The 24,936-nt window shown below is 39.3% G+C and overlaps 1 protein-coding gene across 4 annotated transcripts in view; it reads left to right on the forward strand.

Moving 5' to 3' along the window:
- The first annotated feature begins 2,286 nt into the window (after positions 1 to 2,286).
- Positions 2,287 to 24,936, forward strand: part of tada2a (transcriptional adaptor 2A) — a 38,582-nt gene continuing 15,932 nt past the window's right edge. For 3 of the 4 annotated variants that reach the window (XR_013577490.1, XM_078548031.1, XM_078548030.1), the window contains exons 1-10: positions 2,287 to 2,818; positions 4,535 to 4,594; positions 5,257 to 5,348; positions 14,889 to 15,046; positions 15,826 to 15,914; positions 17,320 to 17,392; positions 17,964 to 18,027; positions 20,416 to 20,459; positions 24,138 to 24,248; positions 24,616 to 24,687. Coding sequence is in view for 3 of the 4 variants with exons in the window: in XM_078548031.1 (XP_078404157.1) it covers positions 2,759 to 2,818; positions 4,535 to 4,594; positions 5,257 to 5,348; positions 14,889 to 15,046; positions 15,826 to 15,914; positions 17,320 to 17,392; positions 17,964 to 18,027; positions 20,416 to 20,459; positions 24,138 to 24,248; positions 24,616 to 24,687 (823 nt within the window). In the remaining variant the exon portion in view is untranslated. The remainder of the gene's footprint in view (positions 2,819 to 4,534; positions 4,595 to 5,256; positions 5,349 to 14,888; positions 15,047 to 15,825; positions 15,915 to 17,319; positions 17,393 to 17,963; positions 18,028 to 20,415; positions 20,460 to 24,137; positions 24,249 to 24,615; positions 24,688 to 24,936) is intronic. The other variant, XM_078548032.1, reaches the window with a different exon arrangement.

Raw genomic sequence — 24,936 nt, forward strand, 5'->3', positions numbered from 1 at the left:
TTCCCCCCCCCTCCTCCCCCCCATCCCTCTCCCCCTTCCTTCCCCCCATCCCTCTCCCCCCTCATCCCTCTCCCCCCCCATCCCTCCCCCCATCATCCCTCCCCCCCATCATCCCTCCCCCCCATCTCCCTCCCCCCCCTCCTTCCCCCCATATCCCTCTCCCCATCATCCCTCCCCCCATCATCCTCCCCCCCATCATCCCTCCCCCCCCCCCCATATCCCTCTCCTCCCCCCATATCCCTCTCCTCCCCCCCCATATCCCTCTCCTCCCCCCCCCATATCCCTCTCCTCCCCCCCCCCCATATCCCTCTCCTCTCCCCCCCCCATATCCCTCTCCTCTCCCCCCCCCATATCCCTCTCCTCTCCCCCCCCCCCCATATCCCTCTCCTCTCCCCCCCCCCATATCCCTCTCCTCTCCCCCCCCATATCCCTCTCCTCTCCCCCCCCCCATTTCCCTCTCCTCTCCCCCCCCCCATATCCCTCTCCTCTCCCCCCCCCCATATCCCTCTCCTCTCCCCCCCCCCATATCCCTCTTTTCCCCCCCCCCATATCCCTCTCCTCCCCCCCCCCCCCCATATCCCTCTCCTCTCCCCCCCCCCCCCATATCCCTCTCCCCCACATATCCCTCTCCTCCCCACAAAAAGGGATGGGCGAATGTAAGTAGTTAAGGAACACATTCTAATCAGATTCACAATGCTGCATGGGGTACAAGTTACTACAGAGCAGCATCTTTAAGTCAAATTTTATCCTTCAGATGCCATTGGATGAAATGTGGGATTAGAGAATTTAAGCACTGTCATTTTATGTTTAGTTTTGCAAACTGATCAGATTTTTCTCCCTGTAAATTTACTTTGTTTTTACATGGAATTACTTGGCCTTTTTTCCATGTAAATTCTATGCAAATATTTATGCCTGCAAGACTCCGCCTGCTCCACTACTACCCACCCTTTTTCTTTCCTTCTCTCTGTAATAAACTTTATCCCATTTTTGCAAGTGTTATTATGAAATAAATTTAATGAAACACAAAAGCAGAAAAAAATCTGCAAATCCAGTGGGCCTTTCAGCAGCTGTGGGGGGATATTTATGGTTTCCAAAATTTTTGCCTTTTTTTATTTCCAACAGCTGCAGTACTTTTCCTCCATGAGATAATTATGAGGGAAGGCAGGCCATTCCTTAACACCCTCCTCATCCTACCAAAAGGGAATTTGGATGTTGAAGGATGATGGTGATTTGCAGTATCCCATCATGCAGTCAGAGCACCATTCAGTCTTTACAGCTGGGAAAACATTTATTACACCAGGAGGGGTTGCTGAGGCATGAAAAGATAATATAAAAAGGGAAAAGTAATTAAAAACCCCTCACTGCAAATTGGTGCCATGTCCTTTTGTATTTCTTCTTCCCTGCCATATTTTTAAATGTACCTTTTATTATCCAGCCACAAAACCATATGTTGCTTTTGCTTGTAAACAAATAAGTGGCCTATAACTTTTGCCTTCAAATTTTCTTCATCGCCTGCTAGAAAGCCAGCTATATGAAAATTTTTTGAAAGTAAGTGGACATTCTGAAAGCTAATGCTGCAAGTGTTCAAAGAACCTTTTTAAAGTCCTGTCGTTTTCCTCCAAGTTTTTAAACAGCACCTAATTTTCCATTATACCACATAGTCTCAAGTAATGAAATTAAAACAGGGAAGTTGTACAAAGGCAAAATACTGCAGATGCTAGAAATCTGAAATAAAAAAATAGTGCTGGAAATACTCAACAGGTCAGGCAATGTTTATGGAAAGAAAAACAGCGTTTCATGTTGATGACATTTCGTCAGAACTAGAAAAAGTTACAGAAGTAACAGGTTTTAAGAAAGTACAGGGGCAGGGAATGAAGGGTGAAATAAGAGGAGGTAAGTGTTATAGGATGGAATAAAGGATCAATTAAATGACAAAACAGATGACGTTTTGTCATTTAATAATTTCTGCCTTCCGCCCTTTAACAGACCATCCTGTTCTTTCCCCTTCCTGCCCCCATTTCCCTGCCTCTATACTTGCTAACCTATTGCATCTGTATCTTTTTCCATTTCTGATGACAGGTAATCAAACTGAAAAGTTAATTTTGTTTCTCTCTCTCTGATGGTCTGACCTGCTGAGTATTTCTAGCATTTTCTGTCCATAAACTGTATTTTTCCTGTAATGTCCCATTTCCAGATCAGAAACTCAAGAATGTAGATAATAAGAATTTGTGTATTAATAAAGTGTGTACATATTAATGTTGTTGTTAATCCGATTGTCATATTAATACTAATATGTTTTATAGTTTAAAAAAATAGTTTGGATCTTTATGTTGTAACGTGAGGCCTATATATATGCTTCTTTGTCTATGCTTTGAAATCGTCTCATTCAAACTGCTGCTATCACTGACAGGCTTGTAACCACCTGTACTCCAGCCTCGTATTATACAGCTCAGAGTGCTCTTTCCAGACACAAAACTAAGTGTAGAAAGCCAAGCCTACACTCGCGCTGCTGGGTGTTTTTTTTTTCTCTAAAAGCAAAAATACTGCGGATGCTGGAGATCTGAAAGAAAAACAGAAAGTGCTGGAAAAACTCAGGTCTGGCAGCATCTGTGGAGAGAAACAGTTAACTTTTCAAATCAATATGACTTGTGACAAGTTATAGTATTTAAATATGACAATTGCTGAATCGTCTTGATCCGATTTTATTTTAGGTGACCCCTTTGATCAACCACCATGTCGTGGATGCTCTTCTTACCTGATGGAACCCTACATAAAGTGTGCAGACTGTGGACCTCCTCCACTGCTTATATGTTTACAGGTACACTGCTACAAACTTGAGTTTGTATGAGACTGCAGGAAACATGTTTCCCTTTCTTGCTTACATTTCACATCCTTCAGTTGCAATGTTTGATGATAAGTATTAGCAATAGCCTTATGCATGAACATTGTTGTGCAAAATAATATAAGTAGTTATGATTTTGAGAAATATAGAAAAACTAATTGAATGATACCAGGAAAAAGACATCCCACAATATGAAAAGTGTCTGGGCTGTGTTCGTGCGACTTGTCCTTTTTTCCCATTCTCCATTTTTCTCATGTTGGCAATTAACTCTGTTCATGTATATTTTTGTGGTGCAATAATAAAAGTAGTGGGAGGGGGGTGGTGGAGTGGTGGTTTGATCATGATCATCCAACCATTTTGAAGTGGGCCAATGTGGCTTTGGAAGGCCTCTTTCCTCTTCTGTTCCCCTTTTCAACAGGTTCGGCCTGATTCTCAGCTGAGTCTTCCAACTAAGAAAGTCAGCATTTTCCAATCCCTAACTCAGCCGCCTTCATGCCAAGTCAGCCAAATCTCAAGTTTGATATCCCAAATCCTCACCACCTCCCCTGTAGCTCCACACTGAGTAAAAGAAGCAATTTTGCAATAATAAATGATGGTAGAAAAGACTTAAGGAGCGCTTCCTTCAAGTTGAACATAATCCAAAAGTGATCATCACAAAGAAAAAAAATTAAAAATCAGAAAAATCATTGTTGTTAAAGCTTATAAATAGTCATTTGAGCTTGTTTCTGTTTTGTGATTCTGCTGTAGTTTGATGCCTAAACTTGAAAACTAAGCTTTGCCTCCTTTTTGATGTCATATTTTATGTTTGAATTTTACTGAAGTACTTGCTGGCAATCTCAAGATTGTGTTTTTTCCTTTCATGGGATGTGAGCTTTGCTGTCAAGGCCAGCATTCGTTGCCCATCCCTAATTTCAAGATGGTGAGCCTTGAACCGCTGCAATCCATCTGGTGTGGATACAGTAAACAACCACAGTGCTGTTAGGGAGGGAGTTGCAGGATTTTGACCTACTGACAGTAAAGGAGTAGTGATGTAGTACCAGGTCAAGATGAGGTATGTCTTTAAGAGGAACTTGGAGGTGATGGTGTTCCGGTGTGTCTGTAGAGTTTGTGGTTTAGGAAGTGCCATCAAAGAAGCATTGGCGAGTTGCTGCAGCACATCTTGTATACCTTCCACACTGTTACCACTACGTTCCTGTGGTGGAGGGAGTGAATGCTTAAGGTGCTGATCTAGTGGGCTGCTTTGTCCTGGGTAGTGAGCTGCACTCATCCAGGCAAGTGGAGAGAAAACTTCACACTTCTGACTTATGTCTTGTAAGATGGCAGAGAGGCTTTGGGGAGTCAGGAGGTTAGTTACTCACTGCAGAATTCCCAGCCTCTGACCAGCCCTTGTGGCCACAGTATTTATCTGGCTGGTCAAGTTAAGTGACATGATGACACAGCATTAAGTCTTAGAATTCACAACTGCTTTGTATTGAAAAACATTGTAAAGGATGGGGAATTAGGCATTAATTTGGAAGATTAGCCACAAATGGCACTGTTTGGAGATAAGAAGAAAAAAAGGTCATTTTTTAAAGAAATATTCATAAAATAAACTTTGGTATAATTGGTTGATAAAAATCACAATAGAACAATATTTTAAGAAATTTAAGGGGAAGAATAGTATTTTAAAATTCTTTGTTCTTCTGTTTGTAGTGCTTTACTAGAGGGTTTGAGTACAAGAAGCATCAAAGTGACCATAGTTATGAAATAATGGTGAGTACAGAGATTTTTAAAATTCTCCTTTATTCAGCTCCCAATACCTAGGTACAGAATTTCTTTTGTAAGTAAAGTTCTGATCACTCCTTAATAATATTTCTTGTGGATAAATAATTCTGCTTATACAATTGAGTATGGTGTATTTGTCATTTTAACTAGTTTATAATTTATCTAATATTAAAGCCAAGCATAATATTGGATATGGATTAAGGGTTAGAGAGATATCACTTAGCTGTCATACCTAACGGACAGGTAAAAATTCATCATGCAGCTGCAGCAACTGAGTTGACAAGTAGGCTAGAAGACAAGAAATAATAAGGATACACCAATCTTGGGTTTTAAGTTATATTAGGAAGTGAATACCAAGTAATCTATATGCTTCAGAATGTTTCTATATTTTCCCCATACACTCAAAATATGTTATGCCAAGTTTATTGAACAATGTACAATTTGTGGTAGAAATTTTAGTTCAAAGAATGAAAATGATTATATTACCTGGCCCTTCAGTTCTTCCAGTTCAGTCAACTGTGACATGCTAAAGTTCCACAAGTTTTTAAAAAAGAAATTCAGTTCCTCTACTTAAAAGCATTGGAATTAATTAGACAAATGGTGATGGTTGTAAATAGAATTTTCTTTTTCTTTCCATAAACTGTATGCAGACATCTGATTTTCCCATTTTGGATCCAAACTGGACAGCTCAGGAGGAAATGGCATTGCTTGAGGCTGTGATGGACTGTGGTTTTGGAAACTGGTAATATAACTAATTTTTTGCTTGTAATGCAAATATTTATTTTCTCTTTCCAGCGAGCTTTAAAGATATATTCTCTGCTAAAATTTGTGTTCACTTCACAGTGGTCCTTATACAGAGCACATAGCCTTTTTTGTTACTGAGTTAGAAGCATTCAGCTACCTTTGCTGTTCTCTGCTCCCATTTCCTTGATAAAGTCCCAATACCTGCTTGAAATAAAGTTAAAGACTAAGATTGGCTTCTTCCAACAGAGCTTTATTTTGGTCCACAAAACTCTACAGAGAACTTGTCTTCTCTTTATATATTATATATTCAAAAAAATGGATCTTCTTTTCCATAACACAATCATCAATACATTTTTCCATTCAATAATTGCACCTTATTTCCTCCTTCTATACATTTTTTAAAGAAATGCCCACACAAATGTTCCTCTTTTTGTCCCTCTTAGAGGATTTCCAATAACACTTTGGAGTTCGCTCATCTTTTCATGAAGCAGTTGGACAATTGGTAATTGCTATCAATCCATTTGATCTTGGCAATCTCCTTATTCTCCAACGTCTGTTTTAAGCTTGCAATGTCAATTCGCAATCTCACTTCATAATGCAGTTTGTAGAGTGAACATTTTCCCCAAAGTGTCTTATTGTCTATAAGCCATTTGATAGGTACCATTCCTGAATACCCTTCTCCATTTAAAATTTCTGCCAGCATCTTTAATATGAAGAGGGCCATATCTACCACCTCAACAAGAGTGAGACTCTCTGCTGCCAAATGTACTTTTTACAACTGTTTTCTTTCACTTCCCATGCCAAAGGGCAACATTTACCTTTAGTCATCCCACCAGAAATATTATAAATCCTCCCACACTCGAAAATTGACAACAGATTTGCATAAGACACGTCACTAAGCACAGTTTCATTTTTCTAAGAGCACTCAAAACACATTGACAAAATTAAAAATGGATCAGTGTTTTGTTTGCTGGAATGATTTCTTCAGCCTCGGGATCATTCATTTTAGTGCTCAGTTCCAAAGCGGCAAAACTGATGTCCAACCTTGATTGTTTGCCTTGCCAATTGAGTTGCCCAATTAGACTTCTGAGTTCCTCTTTTACCGTTTCAGAAGCCGCTGTATCTTTCTGGGAGGCCCTACCAAGACTAATTGCAATGGGATTGACATGCTCTAAGTAGGATTGCTGATGTAAAATGATGAAATCTGCTCTGCCTGATTTCCAATCCAATGTATTTAAATGCACCAGAAGCCTGACTTTTAATTTTAAATTCCGTTCTGAGTCCATTAATGACAACCGTTTCAAATTTGCTGCTACTACCACCCCACAAAAAAATCATCTACATGCAAAGATGCCAGCAAGTTTCCCTCCATGGTGCCAATAAAACATTACCAGGCCTGTTTCCAACTGAAGACAGCCCAACTTTAACAAAACTGACCTCGTTGAGAAATACCAAACTCTGGAGGCATAATTTAAACAGTGTACTTATTTATTTAGCTTGCAGAGTGTACTTCTGCGTTTGCGCCTCTTTCAGTGGGCAGAGAAAAACTTCCCTTTTGAAGTTGGTGTCCCTGCAAAAAGGCAGCTTTAATATCAATTTACTTGCATTCCCAAGCATTTGTAGCTAACAGCCAAGATGATCTTCAGAGTAACTTTTCCTGCTGTAGGTGAATCTGTTCTTGTATCCCAGTCACCCAATTTTTCTTCAAAACCTCGTGCCACTAGCCTGGCTTTAATTTTATAAATCCCATCAGGAAGCACCTTTTCCGTGCATATCCATCTATGAGATGGAACTGGTTGTCCCCTATCCAGCACCTGTGCATACCCCAAATTCTTTCCAATTATGTAATTCTTGCTGTTTCGCCTAATTTGTTCGAAGCTAATAAGACTTCTCGATCATAAGGGCTCCTGCTCCTTGTAGCATTACTAGTCTGTGCCATATTCCTTGACCTTAAACTATGTCCTCTATCCTGCCTTCTCTCACCTTCCAGACTGTTACTGCTTGATCTCCCTCTATTTATAGATGTTCTTTCAACTGTTCGTGACCTCTTCCTAGAGGCACGTTCACTCCCAGACCCGCTGTCTGAACTGACGCTATATTTCTGTGCCTTCCATTTTTGTACTTCATGTTCCCAGTCCATAGGCCTAACCTCCTGCACTTTCTCTTATATATTAAACTAGTTTTTATATTTTCCTGTAGCCTTCCCTGCTCTACCTACAATCGTTGTATCCCTCCATTGACTGGCCCTTTCTGGCAAGTATTTAACTTTAGTGCCAGCTTTTGGCAGTTGTCCCCTGGGACAAATGGCCTCATCTTGTTCATCCAAATTACTGTGTCCATCTTCAGATACCCTCAATCTCAGCAACTGGTCCTCACAATCATGCAACATATGGGTACGAGAAGTACATAGTTCCTCATCCCTTCTCTCAACCCTTTCCAGACCTGCAAATTTGTAATCGTCTGAGTGTACCCGAAAAATCTGGTTCCCATGCTGTAAAATGACTGTTTTACCATCTTTATCTATAATCTTTCCCGGGCCTTTCCACTCATTAAGTCCTCTTTTGTAGTATGCCACGTCTCCCTGATTAAAAATAGTTTCTGATGGTCATACATTGTGTCTTAGAGCTCGCTGAATTCTTTAAGAAACTCTCTTCTACCCACATGTAGTGCATTTAAGTGCTCAGAAAAAGATAGAGATAATTGAAGTTCCCTCAGGACTGAAGGAATTTTTGGGTTTCTACCAAAAACCAACTGATATGGACTATAGCCCCCAATTATCTGCAGTAAACTCTTGGCATGGACAGCCTATGCGAGAGCTGATGTTAATTTACAGCTTGGTCTGTCAATATTTTACGAAGCACCTCATCTATCACTGGGTGATTTCTTTCTCACACTGTTACTAAAATGGCTTTCTGCTGCTGTATTCATAATTATATTCATGTTTTAGCACATATCCCGAAACTCATAGTTAGCAAATTCCCTGCATTATCAGTGAGGAATTTTGCCAGTGGTCTCAATCCAGTCCCTATCCACTTTTCCATTACCAGATCCACAATTATTTTCTTTTCATTGCTGTGTATGATTGTCAACTAGCTAAACCTTATGGCCAAATCTATGGAATGTAAAATAAAAAATGTTCTTTTCTTCATCCCACACCTTTAAATCCATCACTACAACTTCATTGAAATCCCTCGCTAAGGGTAGACTCACTATGGACCGCAACAGTGTCCTTCTGTATTTCTTACGTATCACATCTATCGCTTATCTCCTCCATAAAGTTTAGTGTACTCTCCACTCCTTAGCAAAATTTTTAATCTTTGCAAAGAAGGGTGGGCAAACTGCTGATGCAATTTTAACACAATTAGCTTTTTGTCTTCTAAATTCCTATCCCCTGAGGCTGATAACACTTCTTTAATCTCCTTAGTAGAAAAGTTAGGTTTCTTTAAAGAAGTAAAATAGTGTCCAGATTGTGTAAATTGTAAACCCACAAGTATTCCAAATACAATAGCCTTGTCGTTCTCCATGTCCAGCTTCATTTGTGCTTTTATCATTGATGGCCTGCTCAACAGGGTAATGGTATTTCGCTAGACACTGTCTGTACTAATGAAATGATTGACTCCAGCTATCTTACAGGGAATCACTACCCTTTTTAAAGATTTTAGGGTATTATCATCTCCAAATCCAAAGCTGGTGGAACTCTCAAATTCCTTATTCCAACTTTGTCATTTAAGGAGTCCAGGTAGCATTTTAACCAGTCTATTCCACAGACTGTGGATGTGCATCCAGTATCTAGCACCGCACAGTTGAAGGACTCTGCAACCAAGACATTCATCACTGGGCTGAAACTTCTTGTAACTAATACCTGTCTTTAGTCAATATCTCCATCTTCTTCCGAGTCTTCTGTCTCATGTTTAATTTCAAACACATAATATCATTTAGGACAGTTCATTGCATAATAGTATTTGGAATCGCATCTAAAACACAGATTGACCATACCCTAGGCATTTCTGGGGTTCATCCTTTTGTTGTAATTTCCCCCAATTCTTTTCTCCTGCCATAACTGTCAAAGATGGTTCTGTCCTCATAGTTTCCAGTTATAATTCTCCTTTCATACTGATGCCTGCTCCCTGTTTCTAGATGATCTCACCATCCCATTAACATTGTATCCTCCATTTTCTGCCTTACCGCCAAATGACCCATCTGCGCCGTGAACGCTGCCAGAAAGGAGTGTTTTCCAAGGAATTTTTTTGCGATTCTGACATCTGTTCTGGCAATGTGTCTTTTCCGCCAATTTAACTCTCGTCAAAACTAGAAGTCTGTCCATATTCAATTCCTTGGCACAGTCAAGTAACTTAAATAAAAACAAAAACTGCGGATGCTGGAAATCGAAAACAAAAACAGAAATACCTGGAAAAACTCAGCAGGTCTGGCAGCATCGGCGGAGAAGAGCAAAGTTGACGTTTCGAGTCCTCATGACCCTTCAACAGAACTAAGTAGAAATAGGAAAGGGGTGAAATATAAGCTGGTTTAAGGGGGGGGTTGTTGGGACAAGAAAGCAGTGATAGGAGGAGATAACCAAAAGATGTCACAGTGAACTCCCTCCTCCATCCCCACCCCCTTTCCGTTTCTTCCCCCTCCCTTTTGTTTTTTTCCAATAATTTACATAGATTTTTCTTTTCCCACCTATTTCCATTATTTTTAAATGTATTCCACCCATGGTTTATTTCACCCCACCCCCACTAGAGCTACCTTGCTTGTCCTGCTCTCCAGTCTTAACTAGCACGTTCTTTTAGATAATATCACCACCTTCAACACCTCTTTGTTCTTTTGTCTGTGACATCTTTTGGTTATCTCCACCTATCACTGCTTGCCTGTCCCAACAACCCCCCTCTCCCTTAAACCAGCTTATATTTCACCCCTTTCCTATTTCTATTTAGTTCTGTTGAAGGGTCATGAGGACTCGAAACGTCAACTTTACTCTTCTCTGCCGATGCTGCCAGACCTGCTGAGTTTTTCTAGGTATTTCTGTTTTTGTCAAGTAACATAAATGCCAGCACTAGTTGGGGAATTTCTAGATGGAACTTTTGCAATCTTGCATATAGTTTACTGAATTCTATTTAATCTTCGATGGAACTATCCTCCAACTTTCTAAATTTGTCAAAATCTGACCATACTTCATAAGTTATCCTTCTGATAGATCTTATCCATAAAACCTAATAATGCTTCCAAGCATTCATCTGTGTTCAAATGCTCAGGCCCCCAACTCCAAAAATACTTTGCACCTTATTTTCCTTTGTATGGTAACAAAAGTGCCAAGGCCATTCTTGTTTTTTCTTCGGCAAGGATGTAACCAGTATCCACATATTTACTTAATTCTTCCATTGCTCATAGGGTTTATTCTCAAAATAATCAGTGGGTAATCACACCCCAAAACTCTAAATTTTGATTCAGCCATTCTCCAAAGTTAATCCAAACCACTCTTCTCAAAGTTAACTCCATATAGTCTTTTGGCTGAAGAAAGCTTAGTTTCCTATCTTTTACTTAAAAGCAGGAACCATCCTCTGCCACCACTGATATAGTCAACATACTTGCTTGAAATAAAGATAAAGACTAAGACTGGCTTCTTCCGACAGTTTTATTTTTGGTCCATAAAACTCTACAGAGAACTTGCCTCACCGTTTTCTCTTTCATACATTTAAATGGTACTTAGCTAGTTAATTGATAATTACCAATTGAACTCCTTTTGAGTTAACTGTTTCCTTCCCCAACATTCCTTGCCCAACAAATGAAACATCCTCCCCACTAAGCCCTGTTTCTCTTTTATTCTTCTTGCATCTTCCCCCAAACTCACCCACAATGCTCTCTCTAAGTTCAGCCCAGTCTATGCAATCCACCTCCTGCTCCCTTGACTCCCACTCAACTTCTGACCTCCAGACTAGCTGGTTTTATAGTTTTCAGATTGCCGCCTTTCTAGCAAAGCTGCATTTAGCACTTGCTTCTGGGAAAAAAAAAATACCCTTGCCTCCTCTGTCCTTGCAATCTACGGCCTCATTTCGACTCCTCCATTCCTCTCCAGAGAACTATGTTGCTACCTCCCAAATGCATGCTGATCCCTCCCACAATTTAGTTGAACCCTTCAATCAGGATTCCATTTCCCCCATAGCAAGGAAACCGCTCTAAACAAAGTCACAGCCACAGTCTTTGTGCTAAGGACTTGATGCATTAACTTTTCTCAATCTCTTTGAGACTATCAACCACAACATCTCTATTGCCCTAATCAATGCCTTAGGTTGAACTCCTGGGTTCAATCCCTATCTTGCCTATTCTTCACACACTGACCCTTTAAGACAATGGACTTCTGAATTCTCTGCCAAGATGGTTTGGAGAAGATTACTGGCAAATTGCCTGACAGGAACAATACATTCCCATAGCACTAAAATAACCATTTTAGCAGGTCCATCAAACACTTAGCAGACTTCTGGTGTCTAAAGTTCAAATTTGCTATGAACTATAATAAGAAAGCAAAGGTAGTTGAGACTTTAATACAATTGTCATATTTATTGAGGCCTTTAAGAACTTATTGCAACATATATGAGGAAGAGGCCATGTTTGGTATATTATAATCATCAAGTGAAATATTTTATTGAACAACTTTAGAAATATTTAGTAGTGGTTCTGGTTTAGTGGTTTACTATGTTCTGTAAAATGTACAACACGGCAGCATTTGCCACAACTGGTCCATGCCCCAGATGAGCCTCTTCCTACCTTATTTCATCTCATCCTGTCAACATATCCTATTCCTTCTCCATCTTGTACTCATCTAGTTTTCCCTTAAATGCATCTATTCTATTTACCTCAACTTTTTTTGTAGAAGTGTGTTCCACATTCTGATCATTATTCGAGTAAAGAGTGTGTGTTTCCAATACTAAAACAGTATTTTTACACCTCTTACTGATTATGTGAATGTCTTCAATGTTTGCTGTTGTAAAATAAAGTTTGGGTGGGCTCAACCTAGTTCCCTCCTGGATGAGTCACAACTCAAAATGGTCCAAAATTTAGTACCAATCAGCAGTTATCCTCTGAGGGGACATAACATTAAATGGCAGATGAGATGAATAATTCATGCTGATAAAGGCTCTTCTAAGGTTATGATTAATATTAATTGCTGTGGCAGAGTAGATAATATTTTATTCCATGTCTGGCGTGCTTTATTTGAACTCTGTACCTAAAAGATCGCATATTCTTTTCCACATCATGGCATCTTGCATTGACCGCAAAAATAAACCAAAAAGGAAAAGACTAACTGATAACCTAAATGTACAATTTTCAGTTTGGATCTTCACCTCCTTGCTAGTCTAATTCCATTCTGAAATTTAGGTGTGATCTGTTTAGTGAAGCTAGTACATTGTAAAGCAATAGTGACAGCATAAATACAAAGTAACAGTATTTTAAAGGTAAGTTATTTAAAGATTGAAATAAATATTTTCTTTATTGACTTTAATCCAGATGCTGTGAATTTAAAATTCCATCTTGGGTTGACAGATTTTTTATAACTAATTTGTCTGCATTAAATAGAAAATAAACAAGTTTTGTGTCAAGTACCTGCCATATGTGGTTTTGGTGGGGGGAAGGGGGTGTGTGGGGACGGGAAGAGAAGAAAGACACCAATTTGATTGCTATTGGTCAATATAAAAGATATGTTTTGAAACGGTCACTATAAAAATGAAAAGCCCTGCTTTTATGCACACACTAATTTTTCTCCTGAAGTTACCTCTTCCCACACCCCCCTTCTCTCTCTCTCTCTCTCTCTCTCTCTCTCTCTCTCTCCTCCCCCCCCCCCCCCCCCCCCAGCCGCCGCCGCCAAAAGTACCCCATTACACATTTTTAATCATTCAATACCTAATAATGCAGTAAATAGAATGTGTTGTTTATAATAGTAAGGTGTAAATATCTCCACACAGACTGCCCATAATAACACTTTTTTTATTCATCGGCCATTCTTGTTGAGACACCTGTTAAAGCTTATTCTCGCCTGCGATGTAGTTTGCTGGAAAGAAAACTCCAAATTCCTGGAGGATATATTTAAGTTTATAGTGCACGCATACAGAATTCTTGGTCATGTAGATACTAGAACTAAGATGTTGTACATAACACATATTTTATTTAAAGCATCCATAACATATCCTATTTGAGCAGTTGCAGGATTCAGTAATTCTCAGCCCTCCACTTTAATAGGTCCCATAGCTGGATAATATGTGACCTGTAACTGATTAAGTACTATTGCTCTGTAGGACCTGCACTCTGCCCAGCCTTCAAACAGCTAAATTTACAAGGAAGTTCGCATTCAGATAAAGCATTTGAAAATATATATAATAACCACAAGAAGTTCAGTATACTAAATGTGACTGAAGAATACAATTAACGGTTAATGCCAAATCAGTGCTTATAACTGATTAAAATGGCAATAGTGTCTAGTGTAAATAATAGATTTACTGTTGAACACACTGGAATTGATTGGATTCAAGGCTTTTGTTCATTGATTTTTTTTTTTTAGTTTATATGCATGTCTGGTAGCTACTGGGCAGTTATCCTTGTTATGAAATGGCTGGGTTATAATGTTTTTGTCCAGAAGTTGAAACTTTTGTGTGATGGGAAGGGAGTTGACCTTCACCTAAACCCATGCATCCTGCACCCTCACCCCCAATAACAAGTTCATGGAGCTCATGAACTTTTTTGTTACAAAAGTCAACACTATCTGTTCACCTGCCTCTGTCACATCCTTCCATTCGCCCAATTCACTGGAACAAATATTTCCTAGGGCAGAATTTTACCCTTGGTGGGGGTGCTCAGCGGGGGCAGTAGGGAAGCCAACAGCAGCCCACGATTGGCACCGCAGCATGATTTTACGCAATTAAGGCCCGCACAGTGTGGAACGCGAGCGGCAGCGCTCAGTACTGCCTGTGTGGACAGGAGGAGGAGTGCGAGCGGGAATTTCACGCATGCGCACGAAACAGCGCTTCAGTCTCCTTGAGGCATGGAGCTGCCTCAGGGAGATGAAGTGCTGTTTTAAGAAAAATAAAAATGTCATAAAACTTGTCCCCTCATGTGACACTGTCACATGAGCAGGAACATGTTTTTAAATTCAAGTGATAAATTTTTATTATTTGCTTTAGGAAACCTCAACCCACCCATGGATGAGATTTGCTAAAAAGTGCAAAGGCCGCTTGGCAATTTGGCATGCTCTCCAACTGTTAGGTTAGATGGGCAGTGTAAATTTGAAATTAATTACCTTTTTAATGGCTTTAATAGGCCTTTTAATTGTCTGCGGGGGCACAGGAGCAGCATGCCTACTGAGCAAAATATTGCAGGAGTACACGATGACATTGGGACGCTCGCCCGACGTCATCGCATGTTTATTTATGTCTGGCTAGGTCGGGAGTGCGCATTTGGCCAGTAACTCAGTTTATTAGTTAGTTATGTACTAGAGAAATGAACAATACACCTGTTAACCACCATTTTAAAAAACTCTCTTTTGAAGGCAAGATGTAGCCAACCAGATGCGTACAAAATCCAAGGAAGATTGCGAGAAACACTATATGAAACATTTCGTTAACAATCCACTGTTTTCTTCCACTTTACTGAGTTTGAAGCGGTCTGAAGAAACCAAAGACCTTGATACGGCAATCACGTTTAGATGTGAGTATTCGTTAACGTTGAAATTCTAGAAGTATTGGGTAAAAACCTAACTGGAAGACAATGTCCCCAGTGACTGAATTGCAGTTGGCCTTTGAAAAGGCTTATGGATCTCCTCTGATGGCTCATTAAGCTTATCCCATGAGTAATTGAGCTATGTAGACCAGGAAGATCTCAGGCTTGACCCTCAGTATCTGTTGAGCTGTTGTCCTCTTCCTGGAGCCAGTAGGAATACTGCAGTCGGCTTTGGTGTTCTGGGTTATTGAAAGGGGCAAGTTTATCGAGCTTCTTGATCCTGGGGGAATGTCAGCTGTTGACTTGATCAGGCTTGACTGTGATGCCCACCAACTTGAATAGCCTGTTGCTACTGACTGTTAATCTGTGAATATCATGCATTGAAGCATTTGTCTTCAAAGAAGTAATAGCCACTGGAGGCTAGTACATATTTCTTATAACTATCAAAGATCTCTTAATCTTGTACCAAAATAGGTCTTAGCCAAACTACTTCTGATGCAGCTTTTGTTAAAATAAAAAGTAAGCAAATCTGAAATAAAAGACAAAATGCTAGGAATGTGCAGAAGGTCAATCAACATTTGAAAGGGAAAACCGGGTTAATGTTTCAGGTGTAAACCTTCCATCAAAAAGCCCTGCTTGGATTTCTGTGGGTGGGAAGAGAATCTTATGGCCCATTTTCTTGCATTGAGAGTTTTTGGTTTTCTATTTGAAATGAAACTCCACTACCATAAAATAAATCTTGCAGTTGTTTCCCCAATCAATCACAGCTTGTGATGATCCACCCAGACCAGCGTTTGATTCTGCAGTATCAAGGGATATGGCAGGATACATGCCAGCACGAGCAGACTTTGTTGAAGTAAGTTGTCTATCTTACTTGGATCGTAAAATAAATTCACAAATCAATGTTAAAAGAGTAGAACAAATGTAACCATTTATAAATAATAAGAAACAAGAACTAAACGCAGAGACTGTTTGGAATGTGGAACTTGTTACCATATGGAGTAGTTGAGGCAAATAGAATAGATGCATTTAATGGGAAACTGTAAGTACTTGAGAGAAATAGGAATAGAAGGGTATACTGATAGGATTAGAATAGCTTGGGAGGTGATATGTATGAAGCACGAAGCACCAAGTTGGCTTAGTTACTGGTTATGTTAGTTAGCAGTTATGTTACTGGGCTAGTAGTCCAGAGACCTGGATTAATAATCAGGAGAGGTGAATTCAGATCCCACTGTGACAGTTGGGGAATTTAAATTCAGTTAATTAAATAAATTTGGGATAAAAAACTAGTATCAGCAATGTTGATTTGTGAAACTACTGGATTGTCATTAGAATCTTAACTGATTTACTAATGTTCCTTCGGTTCTTTCCTGGTCTGGTTGATATGACTGCAGACCCACTGCCTTCTGAAATGGCTTAGGGAGGTATTCAGTTGCCTCCATCCCACCTTCTCATGCTCAGTTAGGGATAAGAAATAAATGCTGGTCTTAACAGTGAGGCCCACACCCTGAATGAATAAATAAAAAAGCATAAACACCAACGTAGAAAAGTTGGGCCAAATGGTCTGTTTGTGCTGTAAAGTCCACGTAATATGTAATTTTCTGTAAGATCATTGTACAAATGGCTTATTCTGCACAATCACTAAATATTTACTTTAGTCCTGCAAGTAAAAAAGCTTTCAGTGGTGTTGACAATTGGTATCCATGGTACTCATGCAGTCCAAATAATCATTTTAGAATAGCTGAAAGTTAATTAGAGAGGGCTTGTTCAATTGAAAATAGCTAGTTGGCTGATAGACTTGTCTATTATGTGCATCTTTTATTTGGATTATGTCTTGCCCAAGCTGATCATGTTTTGTGTTCTCCGTCTCTCTTCTCTCCCCCCCACTGCCCATGAATTGCATTTGGATGCAGTGTGGCATATTGCAATATGGTGGTGCCTAGTTATAATGTTTGCACCGTGGTGCTAAAGTGTGCCAATATCTTTGGTTTTGGAATAGTAATTAGGGTAAATTTGTCACCCCCTCATGTTGTTACTGGGGCGATTTTGGAGAGTCAAGGTGACAGCATTGAGCACAGGTCCCTGTGGATCATGGAATTAGTGGGTTTACCTTGTCGTATATTTACTCGTCAGCTGACCGGCAACCTGCCCATGAATATTGCAGCAATTGCTCCTCTACTTTTCACATTGCACTTTTGTTTGCAAAAATCTAAGAAAAAGTATGTGAGCTATATTGAAATTGATGCATATTTCTTGTACAGGAATTTGACAATTACGCAGAATGGGACTTGAGGGATATTGATTTTGTAGAAGATGACTCTGATATTTTGCATGGTAAGTTTTTTGATTGCCAAAAGCACCTTTTGTTAGCTTTGTAAACCCCATCAAAAGGTAACTGTATGCTTGATGTTTCTTCCTTCATGCAAATAAAATTTTCTAATTCTCCTGTTTGTTGTGGTAATATGCTATTGTAAATTGGCCATTTTTGTGTAAATTATTCCAGAAATCTTTCATGTTAGTGTTGGATTTAACTCAGCAAACAGCCTGTATTGCAAACAAAATGTTTCTGGTTACTGAGGAATTATAAGAAGGGCAACATTTCTTTGCGTCAGAGCCATTTATCCATCAGTCAATGTCTTATTTTCCTCTCATTGTAATGCACTCCAAATACTATCAATGTAATGCACCTGCTTGTGACTCCCTCATTGCTGGAACATATTGAAATGGATTTACCCAAAGATGTCTCACAAGAAACTGCTTAAAAAGAGCCTTTCACTTTTTTTTTCTTTGCTTGGATTTTATTTTGAAGTTCAGTGCTTTATTTTTTAATCTAGTGATTAGATGCTGCTGTGTGCTTAAGTAAACCCATGCATCATTTTTATATTTTTGCAATTTGTTTGAACAGCTTTGAAACTCGCAGTGGTTGACATCTATCATTCCAGATTAAAAGAGAGACAACGAAGAAAAAAGTGAGTTCCTACTGACTTCATTTGACCTTTCATACACTGGGAGTTTTTTTTTCAGTTATTTTTCCAAAATCATTTTCAAATCCCCCCCCAAAATTCGAAATGAATCTGCTTTCCTGTTTGTTTTTACCTTGTTGCTATTTCACCTTCCTCCATTTATCAGTGATATTAAGCTTGAAATTGTTTGTGTTGCATTACAAGGTTTATTGTGCTGTGTACTGGCCCATGAGACTACACATGTCTGTAGTGCTAACGTAATGATAACATTGCATTTTAAAAGTGGAAATATTATAGTACCTTATAAAATACACATAGAGAAGTCTTGCTGGGTGTGATTTTCCAGAAATGTATCCATGACTAACCATGTATTGATAGTTTGCCAGAACTGTGGTGGTATGGCCATGATCTTTATTGGCCCAAATCTTCCATTCCCTAGGGGGTCATACCCAGGAGATAGCCTGGAAGATGCGCTGGAGGACCCCTCAGAAGTGCACGGGAATTGCCCAGGAAGTTTCAATTTCCATTGGGCCCTATGTCTGAAACCCTCCATACCTCCAGTTTAAAGTCGGAGACCAGACCACCCGACTACTCCCCCTGACCATCCGACTACCCTCCTGACCCAACCACCGCTATCCCCCATCCTTACCCGCTTACCTTACACACTTACCTTCTCACCTTTCAGTGGCTGGGACATTTAAACTTACCAGCTTAGTCAGCTAGTGCCATGAAAAGGGGGTGCAGGTTCACTTCTCCCGACGATCCTGCACTGCACTGAAGGCCTCCAGGAGCAGCTGTGCTGAACATTTCTCAGTAGGCCCGGGTCGGAAGTCCAGGTGAGAAATGTGCAACTCCAGGCTAAGGTAGGCAAAAAGGAGCAGAGTGGAAATCCAACAGTGATTGCCACTCCACCGCAGTTTTGGCCCATTATACACCAACGCCACTGGGCATCTTTAATGGAAACTAAAAGATAGCTCCTTGGACTTAGAATTAAACGGTCTAGACAGAAAAATAACAAGCTGTAAAACTGATTTCTTGTCTGTGACAGCTAGAGTAGACTTTACAGTGCTGACAACCTGAAATTGATGTTACAGCATCTCCTTTTGTTGTCTGCATTTAAATCTCAGTTGACATTTTTTAAAAACTTGAATTGTTGCGCAACTGGTGTCAATCTATTTACCAAACTGGACAAAACAGGTTGTGCTGCAACTAACTTTTATATTTCTCACCCCCCACCCCATAAATTCCAGTTCCATAATTTGTGCTATTTCTCAGCCAAGAGAGTAACCTCCTGATTATTTTTTGTCTTTCTCCTTTGTGAGGAGCAATCCAGCCTCACATCTGTATTTTGCCATCCACCCATCAATTACCAAGATCAAGAGTTTAGCTTTTGCAACCACCTGGAATCTTTGACCACTGTTCAACATCCTTTTCTGAAGCACCTTACCATATTTACAATGCTGAAGATGTCACATAAATGCAAGTTGTTGCTTAAGAGTGGACCAGTTAGAAAGGGAGAATGAACTTACATTGTGCCTTTTCTGACCTCAGGATATTACAAACTGCTTCACAGCAAATGAAGTATTTCTGACATGTAATGTAGGGAGCTATTTGAAGGAATGCCTCAGCACTGTCCAAATGTGATGTACCAATGTATTGTTCTATCTATGGCTGCACCATGCTTTTTACTGCTACTCATTGAGAAACCAATGCACTATAATTCCTGAACTCTTCCTCTGGTGTGCTCAGAAAAGGACATTTCCAGAGCTTCTAGATTAACACACAGTTACATGGAGTCATTGATTTTAATAATAATGTACTGCTCCATAACATTTAAAAGTAATGTAAATCGATTTCCAGAGACTATTGTGCAAAATTATATTTCTCAAGCAGCAAATCATATTGTGCATGAAATTCATGGGATTCAGTTTGGAGTATTGCATGATATTACTTTCGGTAGTAACTATGGAATAGGTTATCCATTTTATGTTCAAACTCCCCTCCCCCACAAGCACCACAGTAAAATAAATGACCTGTACACAGCACCTGTGGTACAGCTGGGAGAATCTGTGCACTTCCACCCTATGGCGCACCACGACAGCTGGAGAATATTTTATCTCTATAAAGGCCAATTTTCTGAAAGTTATTAGTGTAGTTGTGTGTGTTTGAATACCAGTGTACACCATGAAGTGGCAAACCATGTGTCCACATCTATATTTTCCCACATTTGAGGCCTTGTGTATGCCATTTTTACTGTATTATTTCTCGTAATTATAAATGTAAAAAGCAGGGCACTTCTATTGTTAAAACCAATGACACTGTTAATCTAGAAGTGATTTGATTCTACCAGTAACTTAGAAAATAAGTGACAAGAGAATTTCACTCTCTCCACAGAATATTGAGAGACCATGGCCTGATTAACCTCAGAAAATTTCAGAGTAAGTATTAACAATGTCTAGTATGCCAAAGAAAGGCAAGTTTATATTGTTATAGGTCTCATGGGGAGTTGTGTGTCGTGCAGAACTGTACCTTTTCAAAGGTTTCCTCCTCCTGGCAGATAAGTATAAATATTAATTACAGATGTCTACATTGTTACTGCAGAAGCACATCAAATATCACTGGTTCACTTGCTGCTAAGTGTTTGCTTGCCTCTAGCAGGTTGTGATGTACTTAGGCTTTAGGTTTTTGAGCCCAAATTGTGAATGCAGTTCCTACAGAATGTACTTGTATTGTGTTGCTTCATTAATTCTACTTAAAGGAATGACTCAAGCATATTGTGCAGGAAATTAGTGTGCAAACTGGGTCTGTTATAAAGTTGTCAAATTTATTGCAGCCTAATCCTTTTATGCTGATAATTCCCTTAGTCATTGTGCTGGTAAGAAGACTTTTAGCTATAGACAGTTGCTGTCAAAGGCCATTTAAGTGATGTTGAAATAATCTAGGTATGTGAAGTGTTAGCTTTATAATCAAAATAAACCAAGGGATAAAGCAATTTAAATTCTCTAAAATTACATTATTCTTATCAGTTTTTGCCTCAAGTTGCCCCTTTTACACACTTCATTTTACATCAATCTAAAAAATTGATAGCAGAATTACTGGAAATTTAAATCTTTAGGACATCAACAAATATCAGTTGCTAATCTGTATCTGTCCCTCAGTAAATTAGCTATAAGCACCAGCTATATCATATTCTCACTTATCTAGAACTGCTTCATCCAATTCAGGGCCGTGGGAGTTGGAGCCAGTCCCAACAGGCAATGGGCACTAGGCGTACACCCAGGACAGGATGCCAGTCCATTACAGGATACACACTCTCATGCGCACACACGGGGGGAACAATTTACCAGAGCACGCGGCAGAAACCCATGCAGACACGGGGGATCGTACAAACTCCACACAGACAGACACCCGAGGTCAAGATAGAACCCATGTCCCTGGAGCTGTGAAGCAGCAGTGCTAACCACTGTTCCCTGAAATTGAACTTTTCTAAAGTATTCCTTTTAGAAGGATTGGACTGTAACTTTATATGTGACCAGCCAATGAACTTTCAAAAGGACTCTCTAAGTCAAACTTCCGTATACAAAGCAGTGGGTTCATATTTGGAAATTGTTTTTACAGTGGTAGTTTGAAAGAGCACCTGCTTATACTTCCATAACCTATCTGTTTCCTCTCCCGCCCTTATGCCATCGCCTGCCGTAACTCTCACCCATGACTTGACACATCCAGACTCAACTATTCCAATATTCTTTCTGGCCAACTTTTCATCCTCCACACTCTGAACTGCAGTTCATCCAAATCGCTACTGCACGTATCCTATCCTGCACCAAGACCCATTCACCCATCACTCCTGCTCTTGCTGATCCATGTTGGCCCCCAGGCTCCATAATTTCCAATTAAAATGACTTGTCTATCCCTATTTCTTGTAGCCTCCTTCAGCCCTAAAACTGCCCGCTCACCATTGTCAGCTGTACCTTCAGTCATGTAGATGCTACTCTCTGGATTTCCTTCCTGGTTCTCTCTGCCCCTTCGTCTTCTTCTTCCTTAAAACCCACCTCTTTGACCAAGCTTTTGGCCACCCCTCCTAATATCTGCTTCTTAGGCTCAGCATTATTTTGGTCTGATTATGCCTCTGAAATGCCTTGGGACATTTTTCTGTGTTAAAGGTGCTATATAAATGTAACTTGTTGAACATGTGTCGCTCAGTAGACCCACTTTTATCAAATTCAATTGTACTCTGTTTCCCTCTTCAATATTAACCCTGCCATAGAATTAGGGGAGCTGAATTTTACAGATTAGACAGATTTTGATGGTACTGATGTCATTAGTGTTGGGGGCGGAGTATCAGTATTTGATCTGTTGAAATGAGAATTTATTTTTTCAAAGCCAGTAATGATGAATGAGCTTCATGCAAGTCAATCCGTTATGAAAGTGAGTTGCTGAGCTAAAAATGGTTTAGAAGCTATAGTCAACGCACAAATAGAACACTAAAAATTGGATACCAGTTTTCCTTGCACATTCCATTCCCATGATTTTAATGTGTTTGGCCATTTGTATATTAAAAGATATATTTTTAAAATCAGAAAATGCTGGAAATACACAAGAGTCAGCAGCTGTAAAGAGAGGCCAGTTCTGACGATTTGAGTGTACAGCCTTCATCAGAATGTCATAACCTGTCTTTCTCTTTACAGGTGCTGACTGAACAATTAAAAATTAATGTAATTTATACCTTACTAAGGTTCCTATTTGGCTTTAGCTTATTCAGTAACAGCAGTAACTGAAATCAGATTAAATTAAAAACAACAAACTGACATATTACGGTTTCTCATTGCCATAAGCTGAACATTGAAGTACGGCCCCATGTAAAACCCAGATCACTTTCAGCATTCTGTATAACCCTGCAGCACTGAACATGAGTTGCAGGTTCCTGTCTACATTATAACAAACTACCAGCAAAATATCCTAAAGCAATCAAAAAAAACAAGTTTTTTAAAAACCTTCCCTAAAAGCATTAGAAAATTATATATATATAATATAGTTATTCAGTGAACAAGCCTTGTCTATTGAATTTCTTCATCGCCAATTTTTAAAAGTTCTTATTACTTTCAATGTGTTTATTTTCTCTCTGAGGAAAACTGGCGAAAAGAAGGATGATTTATTCACTTAAGTAACTTGGTGCTTTAATATTAAATTTCAGTATCATCTAATAGATTCAACAATTACAGTTTTAATGAAGCTTAATGCAAATTGAGTATATTCAGATCTTGTATGAAGAAACATCTTTTAATGTTATTGTTGGATGGAGTGAGAGAGATCCCGTTGAGAGGAGGGAGGATGAGATCTAGTTGGCAGTCAGGAGAAGGAAGGAGAGATGCTGTTGATGGGCATGAAGATAAAAATGCATTAGTGGAGAAGAATGGTGGTATTGAAGGGGTTAAGAGAGAGAGAGAGATCCTTTGTGGGTGGATTGCAACTGCTCCCAAATGAGCTTTGTCAGCCTGTGCTTGACACCTATACCTACCTTTGTCAATTAATTGCCATCAGTCATCTTACTGCTTGACCTGGCCTTTTGGTAAAAGATGAATTTGAATAAATCAGTAAAAGCACAACATCTGTGACAAGAGTATTGAGAGTGTAAGATATGTATGATTTGATGTGGTAGAAAGAAAAATTTAAAAGAGTTTAAGACTCAGATGTACCAATAGCTAAGTCTCTGAATTGTACAGCGAAAGAGAGAAAGGAAAGAGAAACGAATGTTGAAATAAATATTGAGAGAAAAGCAGTGGAAAAAGTTGCATAAGGAGAAATGCCGTTTTTTTTATTGCCCTTGGCTAGTGCCACAAGTCATGAGCTGGTATTGGGGGAAGAAAACTATTTCCCTTGGCAATGATTCACTCACCAGCAATTGATTTACCATGAACTCATTGAAACATATTGATTGCTCATGAATGCCATGGTCTGTACCGAGGGAAGGCACCATTGGACTGTCTTGAAATAGTGCATGGCAGCTTGCAAAAGCATTGGGCATTGTAATGACATTTAACCTGAGATAAATTACAGTTGCACCCTAAAACAGTTGGGGAAAATATATTGAAAAATGCCCTCTTTTATAATTGCAGTTCTTGAAAGACGGTACCCTAAAGAAGTTCAGGACCTCTATGAAGCTATGAGACACTTTGCAAGACTACTGGGACCTACAGAGCATGACAAATTTATTGAAAGCCATACGTGTATGCAACATTCATATTTTTTTCCTTTGCAATATTTGCAGCCTTTTGAAGTTAAGATGAAACTCATATCACAGGCTAAAATATAAATTATTTAATTGCTTAAAATGATTAATTTTTATTTTAAATTAATATTTTTGTTGACTTTCTTGAATATTTTCTAAAAATGAAATAGTGATCTCTGTGGCTTTTAAATACCTTAACATGCACATCAATAGCATTGTTATTTGAAGATCAGAATTGGAGAATTTCACTTTTTCAGAATTATGTTTAGTTCCTGAATCCCTAAATATTAAGCATTGGGGGTAGGGGGTACAGTTGCACAAATTCAATTAAAAATGACCTTTCTGACCATGTCTGTTTCTCATAGTGGATTTTGAACTTCGGAAGGAGATCAAACGGTTGCAGGAATACAGAAGGGCAGGAATCTTCACTTTCCGTGGTGAGTTGTTTGCGAAAGCTATTTAATAAGTCTGGTTTCTCATAAGCTTGTAAATGTCAGTGTGACAGGTCAGACAAGTGTAATGATAGGGAGAGAGAGATGCTGTATTATAACGATGAATGCTGAAGCATCTGATTCAATTAAATAATCTTAGTGTGCTCTTGTGTACATAATATATGCACATTAAAGTTTTGCAATGAATTTTAGTTCTGGATAACAGCATTTTCAAACTAACTTTGTAAATTAGAA

The sequence above is a fragment of the Cetorhinus maximus genome, chromosome 9 (genome assembly GCF_964194155.1).
Source record: "Cetorhinus maximus chromosome 9, sCetMax3.hap1.1, whole genome shotgun sequence".
Lineage (NCBI taxonomy): Eukaryota > Metazoa > Chordata > Chondrichthyes > Lamniformes > Cetorhinidae > Cetorhinus > Cetorhinus maximus.